This window comes from Gymnoscopelus braueri, assembly GCF_963280865.1.
Source record: "Gymnoscopelus braueri genome assembly, chromosome: 10".
Classification (NCBI taxonomy): domain Eukaryota; kingdom Metazoa; phylum Chordata; class Actinopteri; order Myctophiformes; family Myctophidae; genus Gymnoscopelus; species Gymnoscopelus braueri.
Window position 1 is genome coordinate 37,353,691 of NC_137611.1, and position 24,250 is coordinate 37,377,940.

Below are 24,250 nucleotides of genomic sequence, written 5' to 3' on the forward strand. Positions count from 1 at the left end.
TGTGAATCATTGCATATCATGCAATGTCCTTATTAGCAAAAGGTGCTCCTCGCTGCATTGCTGACAAAATGTTAGCTTGAGTCAGGTGGATTTAATGTGGGAGAGTAAACAGGTGCTGGTAACCTCCCTGCCTCTATTTGAAGTAGCACTGGTTGCTAAAACTACCAGATGAACACTGTTAAGAAGGGGATTATTTTTGCACTGACGTTGTTCAGACATACGGTTGGGATCAGATTGTGTGTGTGTGTGTGTGTGTGTGTGTGTGTGTGTGTGTGTGTGTGTGTGTGTGTGTGTGTGTGTGTGTGTGTGTGTGTGTGTGCGTGACGTGTACAGTACTGGTGTGGATGATGCACTGGCTACAGGGATGCGCTTTGTTCAGCGCTATTCCGCTCTCTTTGTCTATATAGTTCTTGTTGTAGAAGACAAGCATGCTTAGAGGCGGAAAAAGTCAACGTCTTCTTAAGGTCAGAGATGACCGATGAAGTGGACTTAATTGTATAATTGAGCAACCATGTTTATGGAGTTACAACTCCTTTAACATTTACTCATCATTATTTAACTGAGATGCGGCAATGATAGTACACTGGCAATTCTTTAAGGCAATCGAAATGCCTTACCAGCAGTTCAGATTTGGGAAATTACTTAGATACATTTACACTAAGGGGCCAATTATGGGCTGTAAAGAACAAGATTAAGATAATATAATTGCTCATTCTACATTGCTTCTAAACGTTGACTGTACATCCTGTTCCAATGCAGCATCCATACCATGTTGTTTTTAATAGATTTTATTTGTTTGGTTTGTTATCAGAATCCCTGTTGGTTACAGTGGACCAAAAAAAGCCAAAGAAACTGAAAAGGAATATTTTTGACTAGAAGACACATTTAGAAACATGATAAATGTTGTGTACTATGTTTATTATAATTATGTTCAACATTTTTCCACTCACATTAATCTCTACATGTCTGACTTTCATGCTCTGTGTGCAAGTTTGAAATATAACATAATAAAAAACAAATACAGTAGAAATAAGGTGAATACTGCAGATTCTGGCATTCTTTCCCCCCCACCCCGTTCACTAGTGAGCCACCATGACTTAATACTGTGATAGACGCTCGCGGATAATAGCCGATCTACAAGCTCACAACTTGTCGCATTGTGACGCATTGCGATTTTGCAGATCGGCTATTCTCGACACGGGACTCTGTCATACGATGAAGTATAAATCCTGCTTTAATGAGTGCTGATGTACAATAGGCCAATGTAGGCTGTGACAGAGGGAGTCGGCGTGGGGGAGACCTGTTGTGTTCCTCCAGGCCTGTGGAGCCTTGCCAGGCCGTTAGGCAGATGATGATCCACTCCATCAGGCCTCACCGGGGGTGTCAGTGGGCTGACACTCTGGTTGCCCTCTGGTAGCCTATATCAGGGGTTCCCAAACTGTCCAGCTCAAGACCCCAAAGATACATTTGGTGTCTCCCCGGGACCCAAACGTACAAAAATTATGAATTAACAAATTAAACCCTATTTAAAAAATAGTTGAAAAACTAAATGTTTTACTCACGACCCATACAAATGTGTCTGTGACCCAATAATGGGAAACACTGGCCTATATGGCCTGGCTGCTCCACTTTATCTGTTTATTTATCTATCTATCTATTTATTTATTTATTGTATGTCAAGACGTATAAGCATGCTGTGCATTATTTGATTCCTGTGCAGGTGTAAGCCTTAAGGTAAACCCACCAAAACTGTGTGATTATTAATTGGGATTGTGAAACAATACAATATTTATCAGGATAAACGATTAAGAAGAATTGGGCTGGTTTATGTACTGTGGTCATTTCAACATAAAATGACTATACTACTGTTGTGAAACAATTTTTTTGGGGTCATATTGTTAGCTTGTCATGTTGCGGAACATCAAATATAGTTCATTGATTTAGCACATGATTGCTCATGTGCATATGTTTTCATACTATGTTCTCATATTCAAATCATCATCATAATCATCATCATCATCGTCATCACAGATAATTTAATTGCTTTGATACTTGTATTAGGGAAAGATATTGATATTGATTAAGTGGGATTAAAACTGGTAATGCCGCCTGTTAAATGGAACTGCTTGCAATGTTTTGTCAATAACAAAGTTGCATTTAATAGAGAAGCATCACAGTTTTTACATTATATTTAACGTACTTGTTTCTATGCACTTGCCCCAAACTCAAACGGAACAGGAAACTCACAAGCATGGAAGCCCCTGCCTAAAGCATAAAAGAGTACACACGCGTGCGCGCACGCACACACCAGTGGAATATGGTTGTATATGGGAGCTCTGAGATATAAATACTGTATGTTGAATTATATGAATGACATAGTCTACAGGTGATAATGAGCACTAATCCTTTGATATTAAGCACTGTTAAAAATTAAAAAAATTGAATGCCATAATCATTTATAGCAGTCATTTTGGTATAGAGATTTCCCATCACTGGAAAAAAAAGTACATTTCCTGACTGCACTTGTGTCAGAAGCACTGTGGCATACAGTGTAGCTGACAACACAGAAATTGGAAAGGAAACACATTTGGTACTACATTATCTGTTATTTTGCTTGGTCAAGCATGGCCTCATTGGGGCCCAGGCTCCAGTTAACAGGCTGACTAGCGGGACGTAGTCCATGGTGGAAATAATAAGGGAAAGGAGCGGAATTGATTGGGTTTGATTAAGAACACTTTTCAAAGGGACACTGTTTGCCCCTCTTGACATAATTGGGGATTAGTGGGGGGTGGGGTGGTTTGATGGCTGGCGCCGGTTGCTTGTCCTCTTCTCCAATATTCACTAGCAGAAAAAGGACATGTCAGTCACACGGACCCCCCACCATGGGCCACTTACTCACACCCGTTGACTGGACAAAAATAACAGTTAAATAAATACCGGTACATCATTCGGTACATGAACACAATGTCATGTTCACCACCATGGTGCACACAATACACAGGACAATTAATGCAAAAGAATGTACATCACACACACGTCGCACACGCATGCACGCATGCGCACACGCACACGCACAGACACGAACACGCACGTGCACGCACACACACACACACACACACACACACACACACACACACACACACACACACACACACACACACACACACACACACACACACACACACACACACACACACACACACACACACACATTCAGCAGTCTTGTCTGCTCTCCCCTGAAACACAGATAACCTGCATAGAGTTTCAATAATAAAGTATACCCTCCTAAATAAGGAAGTAACTAGTAGGCCTACATTTACTCAAGTATAGACAATAAGTACATAAGTACAATTTTGAGCTATACTTATAGTTGAGTGGGCTATTATTTATTTATTGGCCTACTTCTACTCAAATACATGAGAACATTTTTTTACTTTTTCTTCACTACAATTATTTGACCACAGCTTATAGTTTAAATTATGTAGATTTAGATCAATACAAATACCATAACGGATAAATTATGATAGGCTATATTAGGCTATTATAGGTTAGCTGCAGCAGCCAGGCTGAATAAAATCAGCCCCACCTTTACAGCTGCAACATTATAGTCCTAATGCATTGCTACTTAGTTACAATCCAAAATAATTATGGGCTCTTACTTGTAACAGAGTAATTACATTGTGGTAGAATTGCTACTTTGACCCTACATTCAAATATGCCTATATGCAGTGGTGGAAAGTAACAAAGTACATGTACTCAACTCAAGTACTGTACTTTTGAGGTATTTTTACTTTCTTCAGTATTTACAAATTTCAATACTTTTACTTCTACTCCACTACATCTTAGAGGCAAATATTGTAATTTTACTCCACTACAATTATATGAACACTTTAGTTACTAGTTATTTTGGAGATTTTGATTATTATTACAAAACATACATTAACCACTTCAGCCCTATATTTCTGCCTTTGGAAAATAGCCGATCTACAAGCTCACAATGCATCACGATGTGAGGCATTGTGAGCTTGTAGATCTGCCATTTTCAAAAATATTTTTATACATTTTCAACTTGTGAAATGGGGACATTCTGCACAATGAATACTTTTACTTTTGGTACTTTAAGTACATTGTGAATACAGGACTTTTACTTGTAACAGAGTATATCTACATTGCAGTATTTGATACTGCCAAGAAGCCTGATGATTTGGATGTTGAGGATATGGATGGAGAGTGGGAGCCCCCCATGATCCCAAACACTGAATTAGGTAGTCCTTTTTAGCCACTACTGGTGTCACAGGACAATCACATAATAACCTGTTATGCATAATTGTGCAAAACAAGTTATTGTGTGATTGGTTCAGAACTGTTGGTCAGTTATTACATTATCAATTACATTAATAATAAATAATTAACTATTAGATCATTGCCCAGTTACATTATTTGCGGTTATTATTACCTACATTATCAGCTGCTACAACCCGGCCTCTTATCTGGCTTTTCTCAAAAGGAAGATGTCTTCACACTGTGCTGCAACATCGTCGTTGGTTGCAATGCAACTGACACATTTGTTGCAATATCCTGTCGTTGGTTGCAACTGACACATCAAAAGAATAAGACGGATGCATATATTTTTATGTGTACCGTTGCAACAATTGCTCCAATCTGCACATATCTCCCAAGACAGAATATTCAGAGCTACAAAAAACTTTTTTTCCCCGATGGGTTCCCAGATCCCAGATTGAATATTAAAACTGCCTTGAGGGTGAGTTTACCACACACACTGTTCAGGAGTCTCTGCCATGATGAGAATGTCAAAACATATAAGGTATATATAATAATATAATAATGTATAAGGCCCCAAATGTTAACTCACGCTTCGGAGTCTTTGTGCAATGTATTAGTCCATATTTTTCAATCGATATGTGTTTTAATCCCGTATGTGGCCGAACGCCATTCCCCCCCTCGTTTACTTCCTGTTTACATTGAGTGTAATTCTGGGTTTCACCTGATGCGCCCCGTCACTACCACCACTTCCGACAGAATCCGACACCGACGGGATTAAAACACTTCTTTATTGACAAATTAGGACTACATTGCAAAAATACTCTGCAGCGTTAGTTAACATGTGGGGCAACTAGGTAAACACCTTATATTATATTTTTGTACATGTACGGAGAAGTACGGGCTTTAATGGTGAAAGTGCAGGACGCACTGGGGGTGCAAGCCAAGACTATCGTAGATATAAAAATGTCAAAATCGATCAAAAACTGTACATCTTGATCCAAGGCGAGTTCAGGGCTCTGCCATGACAATAGTCAAAGAGCCAGGGGCCACACAGCAGGTGCAGTGTTACAGCAGTGTTCTGATAAGCGTAATAGAGGACGTAGATTTGAAAATCTATAGTTTAAAATCTAGTTTAAGTAAAATATCAGAGTAGGCTAACTACTTCCACCACTGCGTGCAGCACGCAGCGTGCCTCTCTACAAATCCATGTCGTTTGGCTCCCTCTACTGGACATTTTGGCGCGCGACAACGAAGCACTTCTGATCGAGGATCAGTATCAGTGTTGCCAGATTCTGCGAGAAAAATAAGCAACCCGGTCTATGAAAACAAGCCCAAAAGAAGCAACTAGGCCACATACATTATTGGCTACTTGAAAATAGCCGATCTACTAGCTCACAATGCGCCCCATCGCGAGTCACGATGCGACACGTTGTGAGCTTGTACATCTGCTATTTTCAAAAATAGCAACCCGCAACTACCAATACAAGCCAATTGGAAAAAAACAAGCCCAACGTCGCTTATAATAAGCGGGCATGGCAACACTGCCCAGGACCAGCCAGTCTTGAAGGACGATGTGTTTCGTGGTCCACCGTGATTGGCTCGGCACCGAGCCTGCTCTCGTCCAATGAGAGTTAGACATCTGTTCCCCTCAAGCAACTCCAAAAGTCCTGCTCACTTCCTGCTTCTTCCTTCTCGTTCTCTCCCAGTGAGCAAAGGACAACATCAACAACACTGTCTGACTGTCAGCAGAGATGAGAGCCCTGGGGGTGTTTGTGCTGCTTTTCACAGCCTACTGTGTCCGTGCAACCGTGCACTTTCAAGAACAGTTCCTCGATGGGGGTAAGGAGTCTTCATTTTTAAGTCTTCGTCTCTTCGACGTCTACCCTAGACTGCACTGCACACACACTTAATTCATTCCATGCTAGGTTAACTTACAGTACCGACCTTCCCAGTGGAATTCAAGTGGTTAGCACTAGATCTACTATGCATCATCAAACTCCATAAAAGCTTAAATACGGCTCTGTACATAGATCATTTATGTTGCTTGCCTGTTGGGTTGACAACTGACTGGTAGTCTGTAAATATAGTGTTTTAAATTTGTGACGATATAGTTTTTTGGTGTTATTTTTATGTTACGTTGATGAATTGAATACATAGGACCTCCATGGAGACAAGTCCACTAGGACCTTTTTTTGTGTAAATTATTTTAGACCAAGTGTATGACTGTACTCGTGCATTTGCATTTCTGTCTAATAAAGTATTCAATCAATCAAAAGTGACTAACTTTGACAAGGCCCAAGAGGCTAAGCAACTGGCCATAGAAACAAAAGTGAAACCTGTTTTTATACCCAAGCAACTGACAGCTTGATCTGACTGCATGTGTCCTAACTTTAGCACACTGACAGTACAATACTCAAATGACTTAACCTAAATACTAGCTTTTACAACCCTGTATACTACATGGCAATACGCCTGCTATTAACCAGCGTCATTGACTTTGAGGAAGCAGCTTTTCTTAAGGTAAGTTCTAGTCTTAAACTTTAATTTTGTGTTTTGTGTTCAGATGAATGGAAGGCTCGCTGGGTGGATTCCAAACACAAGTCTGACTACGGCCAGTGGAAACTGACGGCCGGCAGCTTCTATGGAGATGTGGAGAAAGACAAAGGTAAGTTTCTTAATCGCTCATGTGGAGTCCAGACAAAATGAGCTTTGTGCTTTAGGGTAAATGGCCAGTATTGTTTAACAAATATGTGATCACTTCAGTTTGTTTTAAATTGCTGCACATCAGTTGCTCTAAGAGATTATAACAAAGTCTAAGTCAACCGTGACAATGATTAAAGATGATACCACTGTGCTTGCATATAAGACAGTCAACTGTTGAAGCACACAGCCTACATTTTGCAACCCACACAGGCTTTGTTCAGCAGGTGCACCACAAACCAGTTGCTTCAGTGAATAACTGTGTGTCAGTTGCCCATGATGCAACCTGTCCTTTCGAAAGGAAATAGTTTTAGCGTGATTCCTAGAAAATTACTTCCTCATGTAATCACTAAAACGTGTGTTCACACCCCAGGTCTGCAGACAAGCCAGGATGCCAGATTTTATGCCAGCTCTGCCCGATTTGAGCCCTTCAGCAACGAGGGGAAGACTTTGGTCATCCAGTTTACAGTTAAACACGAGCAGAAGATCGACTGTGGAGGTGGCTATGTGAAGGTCTTCCCTGCTGACCAGGACCAGACTGATATGAATGGAGACTCTCAGTACTATATCATGTTTGGTAAGTGAATATGAATACTCAGTCACAGCTGTGTGACTGGTAAAGGGGCAGAGATGATCAGTTATGTGGTCATTACAGCGGTCAATTTGATGGGGTAAACACATTTGAAGGTAGCTAATAGCATGAATTGTGGGTGTGTTCAATTAATGTTAACTGTGTGCCAGCATGGACGTCTCCTGCACAGTTAACTTCATGCTGGTGCACAGAAACCCCCAATGAAACACTCCATCAGCTTTCTCAAATCGGCCACTAAATAGCAGCTTGGTGGGTACATGAATGTATTTAATGCTAACTTGAACTAACGAATGTAACTTGAATGCTGATTTTATCTTGTCTAGGCCCTGATATCTGTGGCTACAGCACCAAGAAGGTCCATGTCATCTTCAACTACAAGGGCCAGAATCATCTCATCAAGAAAGACATAAAGTGCAAGGTAATTCTGAGCCAAACTGCATTCACGATGCACACGTGCATCATAACTACAAAAACACCAGCCCTGTCTAAAGACGTGTGCACCATAACTACTGACAGCACTAACTAAAGTCTTTATCTTTTTCTTTCAGGATGATGAGCTGACCCACTTGTACACACTAATCCTGAATCCTGATCAGACCTATGAGGTGAAGATAGACAATGAGAAGGTGGAATCCGGCAGCTTTGAGCAGGACTGGGACTTTCTGCCCCCGAAGACAATCAAGGATCCCGAGGCCAAGAAGCCAGCGGATTGGGATGACAATGCTAAAATCAATGATGCTGATGACACAAAGCCAGAGGTGGGTCATAATACTGGACTGGGTGTGGTCGCTGCATTCACTAGTGTTCCTTCTTCTGGTCATACAAGTTTTGTAGCAGGTCATTCTTTAAAAACGAGATAAAGATGTTTAGAAGATAAAGATAAAGAAGGCACACGCCCCCATATTGTTGGAAAGTCTCAAATCTCCCTGATTATCTTGTAGTGTGTGAGCCCAGCCTAAGACAATTTCATTTTAGAACTGTAGTACTTGCTGACTAAAGTAGATTCTGATTCTGGTTGATTGTGCGTCTCCAGGATTGGGACAAGACGGAGAACATTCCAGATCCCGATGCCAAGAAGCCTGATGACTGGGATGTGGATATGGATGGAGAGTGGGAGCCACCCATGATCCCAAACCCTGAATACAAGGTAGACCTTTTTAGTTGGTTATTGGTGTAAACATTTCTGAACTATAACATAATGACCTGTTATGCATAATGTACACAAAAGTTATGTGATTGGTTCAGAAATGTTGGTCAGTTATTATATTATCGTTTACATTAATAATAATCTTTGCATTATTGCCAGACTGCCAGTTATTACATTATTTGCAGTTATTACATTATCGGCTGCTACAACCCTTTGGCCTCTGGTTAATTGTGGCTTTTCTCAAAAGGAAGGTGTCTTCACACATTGTGTTGCAAAACACATTGTCGTTGGTTGCAACTGACACATTTGTTGCAATGACACGTCGTTTGTTGCAACTGACACGTCAGAAGAATAAGAATAATACCAAACTTGTGTTAATTTAGTGAGTTTTTTTAATAATAAACTGATCTGTTCTGCAGGGAGAATGGAACCCCAAGCAGATTGACAACCCTAACTACAAAGGAGCCTGGATTCACCCTGAGATTGACAATCCTGAATACAGTGCTGATTCAGCCATCTACAAGTTTGACAGCATTGGTGTGTTGGGCCTGGATCTGTGGCAGGTGAGCATGTGTTCCTTTGAGCCCTGTTTTTTGTCTTCGTGCTGAGGTGAGCAGGACGTTGATGCTTATCACATTCTTGTGCTCTTATCAGGTAAAATCTGGCACCATCTTCGACAACTTCATTATCACAGACGACGTGAAGGAGGCTGAAGACTTTGGAAAGGAGACTTGGGGCGTCACAAAGGTTTGTTGATTGACATGCAGTATTTACAGACATTTACGACACACAAGAAAGGGGAAATGTCATATCTCATGTGTCGTCTTGGTATTTCCCATACAGGAACCAGAGAAGACGATGAAGCAGGAACAAGATGACCTGAAGCGAAAAGAAGAGGAGGAGAAAAACAAGGAACAAGACACTGACGCCGACGCTGACGCTGACGCAGACGCCGAAGAGGGTGAGGAGGAAGAGGATGAAGATGAGGAGGAGGAAGACGAAGAGGAGGAGCCTGCAGAAACTGGAGAAGAAGATGATGCTAAGCTTAAAGATGAGCTATAAGGGAGCCTGGACAGAAAGCGTATCTGTCCACGTCAGACACTTTGTCCTATACTGTCCAAGGAGTATTGTGAGTGCTATGCATTCATTCCTTAAGACCAGGACATGGCCCGACTTGGGTGACCAACTTATTAGGGGGGGTGGGTGTTTGGCGGGTTTGTGATTCCTTCAAGAGCAGTTTGAGCAATGACACTTCTCCCCGTTGACTTTTGAATTGAATGATATCAGTGTTTGACTTGCATTGATCCATTTGTCTTGCTCCCTGTTGGCATATCTTGATCTGACAATAAATCCGTAACCATTGGCATTTGATATTTTCTTAATTCAAACTAGTCATGTTAACATTACTTGCAGTCTCATGCACATTTGGGAAGAGAAAATAGTTTAAAAAAGTTACTACTATATGCCATAATATGACCTGTACTTGATATCAAGTAGTTTGGCAGAAAACTACTGTAAAAGAACTAAGGTGCAAAAGTTAGTAAATTGAAATATGTACTGATAAAGGGGATTAGATACCGTACTGTTACTGTACTGTAACTCAATAATCATAATTATTTTTTGGCACTGATTTTATTTTCCCCACAATCTTTCCTGTAGGTTTTTCCTACAGGCTGTGACTGATTTTACATTTAAAAAGAGTTTCATCATGGATGTTGCAATGTTGTTTTTAGCACATTTGAATCCCCCTCAAGATGTAAATGAAAATGTATTCTATGAAGTGTCTTGTGGGACTCAACATGTGCTTTGTTTATAATATGATTGCTGTTCAGAATATGGATCAACTCAGAATGTTCCTTAGTGTGGTACGTGACACATGATCACAATGTTGGCTTATTTTGTTATGAGCAGAATGTATTGATACCAAAGTTTTTATTAAAAAGGTCTTAGAAACCAATTCATGTGATTGTTGCTTTACTTGATGTCATTGTTTTGTGCCGTGAAGTTTGAAATGAATAAGCATAATGACAAACATCCTATGAAAACATCCTATTTATAAAAAGAAACCATACCAAATTATCTCCATGTCCAAATGGATGAGTGCTGGGTCAAGAAATAAGTTAAACATAATACACACAGCCGAAAGCTCTCAAAAGATTTTTATTTTCTGCTGTTGTGACACTTTGAGCTCAAGGGTCTTCCTCAGACTTGATAATGAGAAATGAATACCCATATTCCAACCATACTACAACACCTTGTGATATACATAATATGCCAGTTCATTGCTATCATTACATTTATTATGCTCTGATATAGAATATGCCAATTCACATGACAGCCATAAAATAGAAGGGGAAAGTATCAAACGATTAATTGGAAATACCCCCTTTGTCCACAAGATGGCGACAAATGAATTAGCAAATGGCAGACAATACTACTTGCTGACCTGTATTCTGCGTGGAAAAGGAATAATGTTTTAGCTGACAGTAAAGTGAAGCATTTGCCACTTAAATATCCAGATGACATCAGTTATTCATTGCATAATATCAAGCTCACTATGCATCCACTGCAACGCATTATGAGCTTGTAGATCGGCTATTTTCAAATGGCCGAATCTGGTTAATGTATGTTTTGTATTAATAATCAAAATCACAAAGTAACTAGTAACTAAAGTTTTCAAATAATTGTAGAGGAGTAAAAGTACAATATTTGCCTTCGAGATGTAGTGGAGTAGAAGTAAAAGTACTGAAAAATACCTCAAAATTGTACTTACGTACGGTACTTGAGTAAATGTACTTAGTTACTTTAGACCACTGTGAGTGACCAACAAAGGCATTTTTGACAGCAGCGAAGCGCGTGGCCGCTCAGGGGTGTGCGCACTCCCGCGACAGCAGCCAGGAAACATGGCGGCGCTCATGACTCTCAGCCAGGTAACAACTTCACATATTTCAGCAAAATGTCTCCTATCGCCGCGTTCTTTTGACTTGTTTTAATGACAGCGACATTATGTACATGCCGGTAACAACGGCTGTTGTTTAGCCCGTGTACAACGACTCTGGAGGGGTTTAGAGAACCATTGTTGTCAATTTACTTGCTTAGCTCATAACGTTAGCCATGTTAAAGGCAGGAAGCCACTGGCTGAATCTGATCCATGTTGATGGTGGCAGCTTTCTGTGTAGGTAATGTAAGCAGCTGAGGTTAGATCACAATGTAATGTAAGCAGATGAGGATAGATCACAATACAATGATCTATTTGTGTAGGTAATGTAAGCAGATGAGGATAGATCACAATGTAATGTAAGCAGATGAGGATAGATCACAATGTAATGTAATCAGATGAGGATAGATCACAATACATGATCTATTTGTGTAGGTAATGTAAGCAGATGAGTTTAGATCACATTATAATGTAAGCAGATGAGTTTAGATCACATTATAATGTAAGCAGATGAAGTTAGTTAACATTATAATGCAAGCAGATGAGTTTAGATCACATTATAATGAAAGCAGATGAGTTTAGATCACATTATAATGTAAGTAGATGATATCTATTTGTGTAGGTAATGTAAGCAGATGAGGTTAGATCACAATACATGATCTATGTGCTACTGGGCTAGATTTATGTAAGTACTGCTATTTGAAAAAGCTGTCAGTGGCTGAGTTTATTGTGTTGTACCTGTCTATTAGCCGTGTAGCTTAATGTACTTTAATGCCTAAGCTGTGCAAGTTGACCCGCTCTTAAAGCTTCAATCCGGAACTTATTTCAATTCACCCCATCTGTATGGTGGCGTACGGTGATATAATTATATCAACAGATGTGCTACTGTAGTTATATTATATTATAATATAACTACAGTAGCACATCTGCAGGGGTTGGGTGTGGTCTCCCTACTCCTACATTGTGAAATGTAGACCCTTGTTGGTTAGCCTCAAGCAACTCTTAGATGCTATAATGCTATCTGGCATCTGAGTTGCAATACCAACCCTGACAGCCCATTCATCCAAACAGAAAAGTACTCACATATGTTTTACTTAAGTAAAAGTATCAATACTGCAATGTAGAAATAATCAATACTTGTTACAAGTGAAAGTCCGGATCTGACTGTATTAAACAATGTTAAACTCACCAAGATTGCAGCTGTACGGAAAGCTTGGGTTCTCCTCTTTGTATATCTGTCAAGTTTTTGTTTAATAAAAATCCACTGTAGACAATGTTATGAGCTACTTTCTGTCAATAAATTCCGTGCAGCTGATTCTTTTTCTATGTGTTAGAGTTTGGAAGCGCTTTTTGTTAATAACGCAACGTCCTGCTGCTGCCTCCTGCATTGTGTGCAATTTTGAGCAGGACCGTTGAGTGATCTCCAACGAGCGCTTCCAAACTCAAACTTATAAAAATAATCACCTGCACAGAATGTTTTGACAGAAAGTAGCTCCTAACATGTCTACGGTGGATTTTTATTTAATGGGTACAAAGAGGATAACCCAAGCTTTCCTTACAGCTGCAATCTTGGTGAGTTTAACGTTGTTTAATACAATCAGTTCTGTTTGGGTGAATGGGCTGTCAAGGGGTTGGTATTGCAACTCAGATACCAGATAGCATTATAGCATCTAAGTTGCATCTGGCTAGACCCTGGTGTCTCGTAGGACACCCACTGGTTGACAAGTAATTCTGCCTGAAGCTCATGAGCACAATATCTCCCCTGGCCAAGCAGGGATTCCATCTTGGCGGATCAGTAGAAAACAAAACGTGGGAGACTCAGATTTAAATCCCAGGTAGGATTATGAAATTTGTAATTGCTACTTTAACTCATTTTCATCTACTCTCTATTTTTCAGTTGTCAAATGGAAACCCAGCCTATGACTATTATTACAGACAGGTAATGTCTACCTAGTGCTTTCTCCTCAGGCTTTGCTCAGTGATGTGTATATAGAACATCTGTTGTCACAAGAAACAAGGTGATGAGCAATACGGAGCACGGACCATGTTGGTCTTACAGTTATGTGTTCAGGGACCATATGGGCGATGGGGCGAGCCCATGAAGGGAGCCCATTGAAAATGTTAAGGCACCCCCCCTCCCCCCCTAACATTTTTTTAAAAATCCCAGCCATGTCAATTTATTCTCAAAGTGTTCTGGTGTGCTTCCCCATAGCGTGATATGTCTCGTCTCTTTTCATTGTAGGTGGATCCAGTAAATACTGGAAAAGTTGCTGCTGGCGATGCTGCCCAATTCCTTAAGAAGTCAGGTCTCTCAGACAGTACGTTGGGGAAGGTGAGATAAACCACATAGACAAACAGAAATATGTTCACAAATATGTACACATGAATGTTAAATCACCTTCACTGTTGTTCTTTCCATGTTCAGATTTGGGACTTGGCTGATACAGAACACAAGGGCTATTTGGATAAGCGGGTAACTTAATTTCTCTCTAACGTGGATGTTTGCCTGGAATGTTGATGTTAACATTTAAAACTGAGTAGTTTCTCCCATGTTTCTCGTTCTCAGGGTTTCTTCATAGCTCTGAGATTGGTGGCCTCAGCACAGGGTGGAAATGATATAAGCCTCAACAACCTCAGCCAGACCTTGGCTCCACCCAAGTTTGTGAGTGTTGAAACCTCAGTGCTAGTTTTGCATAACATTCAGATACTATGTGGTCAGGCACACACCTACAGTGAATAGAAACATGATGTTTAGACATACAAATGAATAGATTTCCATATGTGTATGTCCACAACATGGAAATTAATAAAAGAAACAAAGCTCAAATCTCTGTTTTCATTGTGATGTCTTTACAAAAAAACAAATGTACCCTTACGGGAGTCTTTATCTCTGAGAGTGTACAAATGGAACCTCATTTGTACACTTTCAGAGTTAAATTAAAACTGAGGATTTTATAGTGTAGATTTGGGTCCCAGAGATAAAAAATAGGGCACATACATATGGGGTCCATGGCCTAACGCATCATAAAATATCAAACTGAAATTAAATAGGTTGAGAAGCGCTGATCTATACATACGTGTTGTAATTGCTTGGTCTATTGTTATGAAGTCAGCCACCTTTAAAAGACTGTTTGCGCTCACTTTTAAATTGCAGATAGACACGAGCAGCCCATCTTTAGGCGTTTTGTCAGCATCAGCAGATGCCCTCTGGGCTATAAGGGTGAGTATTGACATCATTTGTAACGTGAAAACACTATATTATTATTCACCTATACCACTGATTTATGTGTGTGAATGATTATATGTTGTGTGATGTGTTTAAGTGTGGTTTTCTGAAATCTGGTTCTATGTTTCCTTTCTAGCCTGATGAAAAAGGGAAATTTGAGGCTATCTTTGAGAGTCTGTCACCAGTCAATGGTGTCCTCGCTGGTGACAAAGTGAAGCCGGTGCTGATCAACTCCAAGCTACCTCTGGACATGTTAGGAAAGGTATCGGTGTCGCTCTAGAGTTCGATTAAATATGCAGGGCTATTGAATCTTTCTTGTCTGTTCATAATTTTTTCATGTGTTTGTTTAGATTTGGGACCTTAGTGACGTAGACAAGGATGGACACTTGGACAGAGATGAGTTCTGTGTGGTAAGACGGCATTTATCCTTTACTCTTAACCACTTAAACTCTATACTTGGTTGACCAGAGTCCCTCAGGGCTCTACATTGAATATCTTTGCTGAAAATAGCCGATCTACAAGCTCACGACGCGTTGTGAGCTTGTAGATCGGCTATTTTCAGCGAAAGATTACCCAGAATTATGCTGGGGATTAATCTGCTCTGTTGTATAATGCTGTGCGGCACTTTCTCGCCTGCCTGTGTATGACAGATAGCTCTGTCTCCTGGGAAATAATTATTTTTGTTAATGCTAAGGTCTAAAAAAGACGACCTGTTTTATTATTTTCTCTCTCTCTAGGCTTTGCATCTGGTGTACCGTGCCATGGAGAAAGAGCCCATCCCCACTGTGTTGCCTGCCAACCTCATTCCTCTCTCCAGGAGGAGGAAGAAGTCTGCGGGGGCATTGCCAGGTGCCGTGGCTGTCTTGCCTGCCCTGTCTGGGCTCGGTTCTGCCCCACTTAAAGAGAGCCTGCGCTCCACTCACTCCTTAAGCAGCGTTGCCTCCCTCAGTGGTGGCACCGGCACAGGGAGCCTCTCTCCCAAACACTCCTTCAAATCCAGCACACAGGTACGACTGCACTACTTCAGCCACTGAATGACGGGAGGCCAGGTACTTTTGTCTTGCACCAATAGCCACACCTTACAGCCTTGTTTTCACCTAGGGGGTCCTTGAGGGGGGTTCTAGGTGGGCCCTCCAGCCCCCTTACATGTCTGTAACTCAGAGAGTGTACAAATGGAACCAAGTGGACCCATCCATTTGGTTCCATTCGTACACTCACAGAGCACTGAGGATTTTGCACTATAGATTGGGGTCCCAGAGATAAGAATCGTATCAAATTGGTGTTTGTACATATCGGTGCATATCAAACTGGGGGTCCCTGAAATTAAGAAGGTTCAGAATCTCTGCCGTACAGCACCATAGGCGTTTAATTGTGCTGTCATGGTACACAAGGGCTGTATACTTTGTTTGTCCTATATGCACGTGTGAAGGACCATGGTGACATGTCCTTAAGAAATGCAATTCAAAATAAGTGGTGCTAGACACAACAAAGCTCCAGCTTTTCTGGGTATTGATCCACTTAGGAAGAAAGTGTGACCCTGAATTTGATCGTTAAAGCGTGCTCAAGGTCATCACACCCTGTTTGTCGATAATGGTTAACAGTTTTCTATGTTTAGCTGTGTTTGGGTTATTGCGGAAAATATTCAGACATTCATCCCCAAAACCTTTGAGGCTTGCAATCTTCAACGGATTTGATTATTGCTGGTAATCTAGGGATCATCATCCACATTTCCATGAAGAAGAATTAAGGCTCAAGAGTGTTTATTAGTTTTTTTTAAGTGTGCAAGAAGGCAACCATGTAAACAGATACATTTGTTATCTATACATTGTGCCATATCGATATGAGCAATCTATACAGAATTAATTACCGTTTTGAATGCAATTGTTGTCTCCGCCAGGCCGAAAGGCATGGCGAGAGAGTATGTTTTACCCTCCGTCCGTCCATGTGTGTGTGTGTCCGTCTGTGACCAGCTAATCTCCGCCACCATTGGCTTGATCGCAGCGAAACTGTGCACACACACTCCCTGGATGCCAATTCCGAACTTCTGCCCCAAATTTTTCACATGGGCCTTTTATAGCGCCACCAGGAGGCCGATTTGTGCAAAACATATTTTTTGACAGTACTCCTACAGATTCTGTCCAAAAATCTCGCAAATCGGTACACAGTATCTCTATAGTCATTAAACAAAACAGTCTTTCAGATTTTTCATATTCCATCCTGATTGGCTAAAAATGGCTTCCAAAGTTTGCAGGAGTGCTCCGTTTTCAACAAAATGCCTCAAATCATGAACACAGCATGCAATTTCCGTGAAATTCTGCACTCACATTCCCACTATGCCGAGGAAGAAATGCCACTTGAACATTTTCAAATCAGCGTCATGGTGGCGCTATAACAGGCCGATTCATGTTTTTACCTATAACTGCACCGATCTGTGTAAAACTTGGTATGCGCACTCCCTAGAGGTCAAGGAAAAACCTTTGCCCTGCATTTTTCACATCTGCCTTTTATAGCGCCACCCGGAGGCCGACTTATGTAAAACATTTTTTTTTATATTACTCCTTCAGATTTTATCCAAATTTCACTCAAATCGGTACACATGATCTCCATAGTCATGTGATCAAGACGGATCTGTTTCATTTTTCATATTCCATCCGATTGGCTAAGATTCACATCTAAAGTTTAGAACAAAATGCCGCAAATAATGAATGCAGCGTCCGATTGCGGTCAAACTTTGCACGCACATTCACACTATCTTGAGGAACAAATGCTACTTTTTTTGTTTTTACAACTTTATTTTACAGTTTTTATGTTACATACACGTATATACACGTACAAATGTATAGCATTTTATACAAAAAAGAGATCGCATTGATATAACATACAAGACTACATAAACACACATACAACCCCCCCCTCCCCCCTCCCCCCTTAGCCTCCAAAGAAAAAGCAAAAAACAAAACAAAGCAGTGGGACAAAGATTACACAAATGCTACCCTTTTAACATTGGCCTGTTTTAGCGCCACCAGCAGGTCTAATTTAGCAAAACAACATTTTTGAACAAAATTCAAATCCTCAAATCATGAATGCATTGTCCGATTGCCTTGCAAGACCTAAGAAGAAATGGCACCCTTTTCACGTTGGCCTATTATAGCGCCACCAGGAGGCCATAATAACCTACCTGACCTGGCGGAGACCTGTGCTCCAAGGAGCACAGGTATTTTTCTAGTTTTATTTTGTTTTTCCTCTTTTTTTCCTTATTCTTTTGTTCATTGTCCTTGTTCATGGCTCTGACAGCCCAAAAAAACGTCTTGAGCATTGAGCCCCGGGGAGAATTGAGAAAGTCTGCATTGTTACAAACAGTCCGTTACCAGAGTGCTGCCTGTCTCTTTGTTCTCCTCAAGCATCCACGGTCATAAATGTGAAGGGATTTGTAGAAGAGAGCTCCCTGTGGTACACTAAGCTGAACACTCCACCTTCTGTAGAACTCACAGATCCCGAGAATGTCTATTTCCATACTATACAGTGATGGCCCCATCAGGATGCTCTGGGTGTTAGAATAGTAGTAGGACCATTTTCCTGTGAAGTTGATGACAGACAAAAACAAAGGGCCCAAGAGTTCAAAACTTTTAATCCCTATCACGAGTAGATCAGATTTTCAATAGTTTAAACAACAGGATTGAGATCAAGTTTGATTAATCAATTAATCTTTAACACCCAAAATCCAAATTGGATCCCCTCGAATAGGGATTAAAAGGCTGAGGACATGGCAGGTGCTGCCGGTGGACTTGATACGCAGCCATTCTGTGAACCATTGAATGTTGCTGCTTTCTGCTCTTTTTTTGTCTCCTTTGCGCCCGTGGTGAACTCTGGTGTTCCTCAGCCATGAATTCTACCACACCATGAATTCTACCACACCATCTTCAGCAAACGTGTTTGGTGGTAGATTTTAGTCCATGTATGGCATGTTGAGTTCCTTCCGCACCAAGGTGACTCACAGTGACAGCTCAGCGCACGTTGGCACTTTAGCTTGTTGATAGCTGATTGGTCAGCTAGCCAAATCATAGCTAAGATATGGCTTATTGCCCTCTTGGTCCTTTTATCACTTGCTTCATGAATGATTATACAGTCATTATTACTTAGAATTTCCTTTTATCACTTCCTTCATTAATGATTATACAGTCATTATTACTTAGAATTTGATACACTTATGTTCCTGAGTGATTACAGGTTGGTACCTTGGTTTTGTTTGTTGTTGTCATTTCTCAATGTACAATGAGGGCATAGGGTGCTGTTTTAAAAAATAAATACATTTACAAACCAGTTTTTCCCGTACATCACCCCTATTCTGTTGATAAAGGCCGTACTTGTTCTGCCACATTGTGAGGCATTGTCCGTAGACCACTCTGTTCCTTATTGCTGCAGGGAATCTGTGTGTTCAGGGAAACAGGTTTCTTTTGAAAAGGATTAAGGAAGGAAAGGAACACTGCTATTGACAAACTGATCTGTGGGATCATCTCTGGGCCTGGCTGCCATGACATCTTCTTTTCTGCTACCTTTTATTCTATACCTCCCTCTCCCTTGTTGTTTTTGTCTGTCTTTAGTCTTTCACAAACGACCCCATTTTAACTTACAGTAGCTAGGCCTGAAACCCTCTTTAATATATATATACTGTATTTTTAACCACCCAAAAAACTAATTTATTTTGAAAAGAATCGAAATTGAAATTGCCAAAAATATTAGGATTCTTTATTTTAATTTTCAATTATGATATGCGCAAAATTGGGATGCCAGTAATAATAATAATTATTATTATTAGTATTATCATAATAATGATGACGATAACAATAATAATGTAGTCCCCTTTAGTTGTTTTGGTGGTATTTGTCACTATACATTTCACATAATGTGAAATTCGTCCTCTGCTTTTAACCATCCGAACTACCAGTGGGGAAGTGCCATTAATACGGCGCCTGGGGAGCAGTTAGGAGTTAAGTGTCTTGAAATAGAGCTGATGGTTCCCTCATTAAGAACAGGTGAATTCTCTCACCATGGTTCACTCTTCTTTTATTCAAGCACACTGAGGGGTGCTGACGGATTGTGTTCCCTTCTCATATCGCCATGTTGTCCTGTTGTCTGTGCCAGCTGCCTGTGAACTGGGTCGTCCCTGTGGCCGACAGGGGGCGCTACGATGACATCTTCATGAAAACGGACACAGATATGGATGGCCTTGTCTCTGGTTCGGAGGTCATTGAGATCTTCATGCAGTCTAGCCTCCCCCAGACCATGCTGGCGCAGATATGGTGAGAACATAACCATAACACACAAATGAAATGCAGTCCCAACACCGTTTCTGAATGCATCTTGTTATTTTATCATTGCAAATTGTGTATTATACTTCTCTTCTCGGACATTCTGTGAAAGTAATAACTAATAAGGGAAAGTAGTCAAATATAGTTAAAGTAATAATAATCATGAAACCATAATAGAACACATGATAAACAAGTTGTATACAAGCACAATACAGGATAGACAACAGAACACAATGCCTGACCGTATGAACCCAGCAATAGTGATACACTAACTTGTGTATGTCCCAGCACCCGTATGTACTGTATGTGTGTTTGGTGTTGATTATGATGAAATGGCCTGTAGCACCACGCAGGTCCAAAGAATTGCATAATATTCTTTGTTATACATTGTTCTCCTTTTTGTGCCACCCAATACATAATCATTAACCACTTTCAACCTGGCCTTCCTATTTTGGGAATGTCATTATTGGTGAAATGTTTCAAAAATAGTAATGGTGAACAAAGAGCAAAAATAGCTGATAAGCTCACATCTTGCATGATTATATCGTGACACTTTGTGAACTTGTATATCAGCTATTTTCGCTGTTCATCATATGATAAAGTATATAGTGGTTAAATACAGGTCAACCGTTCTGGTCATTGAAACACACACACACACGTGCACACATTTTCTCCCATTTACTGCATATCAGAATTCCTGCCACATCTGCCAAGTGAACATGAGCAGGAATTTATCTTGGCGTTAAAGAGGTATTTAGCAAGAGTCGAGCCTGATTTACACTTTGTTGCATGCTGGTGTCATGCACCAAAAATAGCAGATCTACAAGCTCCCAATGTCTCAAGCAGCGGCTTGTTGTCAGCTTATAGATCAGCTATTTTCGGTGCACGACACCTGCACGCAACTACAATTGCTCAGACATTCGCTTCAGACAGCGCATCTGAAACGCAAGCCGAGACTTCAGACGCATCCATTTCCATGGTGACTTGAGGGGCTGTGGGCAGTGCCGGCAGAGTGCTTGTTTCCTGGTGTGTAGTTCATTTGACTTGCATTGGAGTGTTGGCTACTGAAAGAACTACACGTGAAATGGCTGGCAAGTGCAATCAAAGCGCAGCGCTTCTGTCCTATTGGTTGGCGGTTGAACCCGGCGCTTTACACGTGTCAGACTTAATGCGCTGCAGCTCCTACAACGTGCCGCAACTGGACGCTCCACCCCGTTTCTCCCATAGAATGGAAGTGAACGGTGGAAGCTGACGCGGATGTGTGAGTCCAGCCTAAAGACCTCTACACACTGTACGATATTTGAAATGGTCGGCGAGTGAACAGATCGTTAAGCATTTCACATTGCACGAGTTTCTCTCTTGAAATCGGGCTAAATATATCGTTGTGATTCTCGCACGATTGATTGGTCGGCGACAGGGGTTCACTGATTACAAGATATTTCACCACGATGTGATCCCGACCCAATACATACATTTGTTTTTATTCCAAACGTCTCACGAAAACGTGATATATGCGCGAGACCGAGACAGGACGCTAATGATTGACATTAAATAATTCTCAATTCTCAATTTCTCTGTATTTCTCTCTCTCTCCCTCTCTGAAACAAACGTTTCAAAAGTCAACCAGAGTCCAATTCAGATCAGAAGCAGTGTTGCCGTGTCCGCTTATTATAAGCGAGTTGCTTGTAAAAAATATTGGTGGTTGCGTTTCTTTTTAGCTTATTTTCCAAAGTGTAGTTGCTTATTTGGCTTTATTTCTTAATGTTGCTTTTTTTCTTTGAAAATAGTTGCGATAGGGCTTGTTTTCATAGACCTGGTTGCTTATTTCTCGCGCAAAACCTGGCAATACTGTTCAGAGATACGTGCGTCACACACACACACACACACAGCCCTCTCTCTGTCCGCAAGCCCTATTCCTCTCTAATAATAAACAGCCCCATCGTCGTGCAGGCTCGCTCACTCTATCAATCTGTTTATCATGTTTAACTAATACAGGACTGGACTATCTGTACGGTAATATTGCGGTTCTATGCGGGAGAAGCCACGGTGCGTCTCTGTTGTATTAGACTCAACAGTGAATCATGCTGATAATAAAAAAAAAATCCCACCAGCTACCTCGCTGGCTGGTACTGAGCTCTGATTGGCTGTAGCACGGCTCTCATCGGGTCCGACAAACCCAAATATCCAACATGCTAGAAAAGTAAAAAGTATCGGGAACCGCTCGCCGAGCGCAATTTATCGGGGTGTTTCTTCTCGGAGTACCTTACACACTGCGCGATCAACACCTCGCCGAGGAACGCCCGATCTGGACTGAGATCGGTGGTTTTGTCGGCGATCACCAAAACATATCCCGAGAGCCAAATCGGGTCAAATATCGTACAGTGTGTAGAGGTCTTAACTCAGGCTTTACAAGAGTCAGTTGTTATCTCCTCTTCTGTTCAGGGGCCTGGCTGACACCAAACAGGTCGGCAAGTTGACCAGGGAACAGTTCTCTCTGGCCATGTACCTGATCCAGCAGAAAGTCACCAACGGCACCGACCCCCCTCAGACCCTCATCCCAGAAATGATCCCCCCCTCAGAGAGGACCGCAGCTTCCGCAGCAGGACCGGTGAGTCCAGGATTTGGCCCACAAAGTCAATGGAACATAATACAACATACACTGTAAAAGGTGTTAACTTTAACTCTGAGAGTATACAAATGGAACCATATAGCCATTTGTATACTCTCAGAGTTAATAAGGGATTTCATTTTACTGTGTACAAGGCTTCAGGGCACCTGACTTTAGCCTAATGTATTCTTCCTTGTATGATAGTGTCACGGTTTTCACTTAATTTCTGATGCGCGATACTGTCACATTCTTAGATCTTAGTCAGTTAAGTGGATGTGTATTTAAGGCACATTACAGTATACACATTTTTGGACCAAATAGATGATGAAACAACCGATGGACAATGATGGATCTTAAAAATTCTGTCCAGGGTCAATTCTATCCAGGTAAAAACAGGAACTGTTGACCGGAAAATGTGGGAAACGTGCATCAGCTGAAACGGTACGTCAAGGCCTGTTGCTGTCACACACTGACACCCACCAGAGACCCCCTGTCAGAATGCCCTGAGACGGTTAGTGCTAGATTGGATGTGTCCTGTACGACCAGATTCTTCCCACCAAAATAATTGGAAAAATGTATTTAAACATGATTCAAAACAAGAAACCCTGTTTAGCGAGTTAAGTTAGACATGTCTTTTGCGAAAACACAGTGGACAATCCTTGTAGACCTAGCAGTGGGATAGCGTATACGCCTGTTGTGTATGTGTGTGAGGTGGATGACAGATGTGGCAGTGGCAGCAACAGGTCTTCATGTACTGTTTCAACTAATGCATTTTTTCACCTCTCCCGGTCTGCTGGGAAATTGGGAGATTTTTACCGGTCTGTTCGGAAATGTCTACATTGCCCGGGATATATAGACATTTCCCGTTTCCTGCATTACTGTAACATATGCATTTCTGGTACTTTATCAATTTCAAACTGCTTTCTGACCTTTTAAGCTATCTATAAAAGTTATGATTGTATTGTTTTCTATTTCTTACATGTCGAATGAACAAACTTTTCGGCTATCCAGCCTTCGACACTGACGAAGGCTGAATAACCGAAACGTTTGTTCATTCAACATAATAATAAAAGAGGAAACTCACTGCAATCCATTACTTTTATACATTTTGTTGATCTAAGAGGATATCACACCAGAGGAGTCGGAGCACTTGATAACAAAAAGTTAATTTATTGTTTTCTATCTCTCTTCTCTGTCCTTTTGTCTCAGAGCTATGCAGGGCTAATTTCTGGTGTGGGACCTGAACTTGCTAACTTGACCAGTATGCGCAGAGTGAGTAGTTCCACCTGTCAGTCTTTGTGTGGCGCTGTTGCCCCATCTTATGCTTTTCATAATGTGTATGTAGCTGCATCACATGTAGATGGCGACATGATCCCTCTTCTATTCTGCTGTTTATTATGAACAATAAAGGTTATTGTGAAATAGGCAACAAAGAATATTAACTTT

At 41.0% G+C, this 24,250-nt stretch overlaps 2 protein-coding genes across 4 annotated transcripts in view; both read left to right on the forward strand.

Annotated features, from left to right (window-relative positions):
- Window positions 1-5,958: 5,958 nt before the first annotated feature.
- On the forward strand, window positions 5,959-10,680 carry calr3b (calreticulin 3b). Its single transcript, XM_080439423.1, has 9 exons — window positions 5,959-6,123; window positions 6,848-6,949; window positions 7,358-7,561; window positions 7,900-7,994; window positions 8,125-8,334; window positions 8,610-8,723; window positions 9,143-9,286; window positions 9,378-9,470; window positions 9,567-10,680. The coding sequence occupies exons 1-9, from the start codon at window positions 6,036-6,038 to the stop codon at window positions 9,783-9,785; spliced, it is 1,269 nt and encodes a 422-aa protein (XP_080295549.1). The 5' UTR covers window positions 5,959-6,035; the 3' UTR covers window positions 9,786-10,680.
- Window positions 10,681-11,612: 932 nt separating this feature from the next.
- Window positions 11,613-24,250, forward strand: part of eps15l1b (epidermal growth factor receptor pathway substrate 15-like 1b) — a 29,730-nt gene continuing 17,092 nt past the window's right edge. For 2 of the 3 annotated variants that reach the window (XM_080441208.1, XM_080441206.1), the window contains exons 1-12: window positions 11,613-11,653; window positions 13,559-13,600; window positions 13,904-13,993; window positions 14,087-14,134; window positions 14,228-14,323; window positions 14,816-14,881; window positions 15,024-15,149; window positions 15,238-15,297; window positions 15,625-15,894; window positions 20,030-20,187; window positions 22,639-22,804; window positions 24,014-24,076. In XM_080441208.1, the coding sequence (XP_080297334.1) occupies window positions 11,627-11,653; window positions 13,559-13,600; window positions 13,904-13,993; window positions 14,087-14,134; window positions 14,228-14,323; window positions 14,816-14,881; window positions 15,024-15,149; window positions 15,238-15,297; window positions 15,625-15,894; window positions 20,030-20,187; window positions 22,639-22,804; window positions 24,014-24,076 (1,212 nt within the window). In that variant the 5' untranslated portion in view covers window positions 11,613-11,626. The remainder of the gene's footprint in view (window positions 11,654-13,558; window positions 13,601-13,903; window positions 13,994-14,086; window positions 14,135-14,227; window positions 14,324-14,815; window positions 14,882-15,023; window positions 15,150-15,237; window positions 15,298-15,624; window positions 15,895-20,029; window positions 20,188-22,638; window positions 22,805-24,013; window positions 24,077-24,250) is intronic. The other variant, XM_080441207.1, reaches the window with a different exon arrangement.

Excerpts from the sequence above, each read along its gene's own strand:
- calr3b (XM_080439423.1), top strand. The coding sequence starts at position 6,036 with ATGAGAGCCCTGGGGGTGTTTGTGCTGCTTTTCACAGCCTACTGTGTC. Across the intron at positions 8,335-8,609 it reads CTGATGACACAAAGCCAGAG|GATTGGGACAAGACGGAGAA; the intron begins GTGGGTCATAAT and ends GTGCGTCTCCAG. Across the intron at positions 8,724-9,142 it reads TCCCAAACCCTGAATACAAG|GGAGAATGGAACCCCAAGCA; the intron begins GTAGACCTTTTT and ends TCTGTTCTGCAG.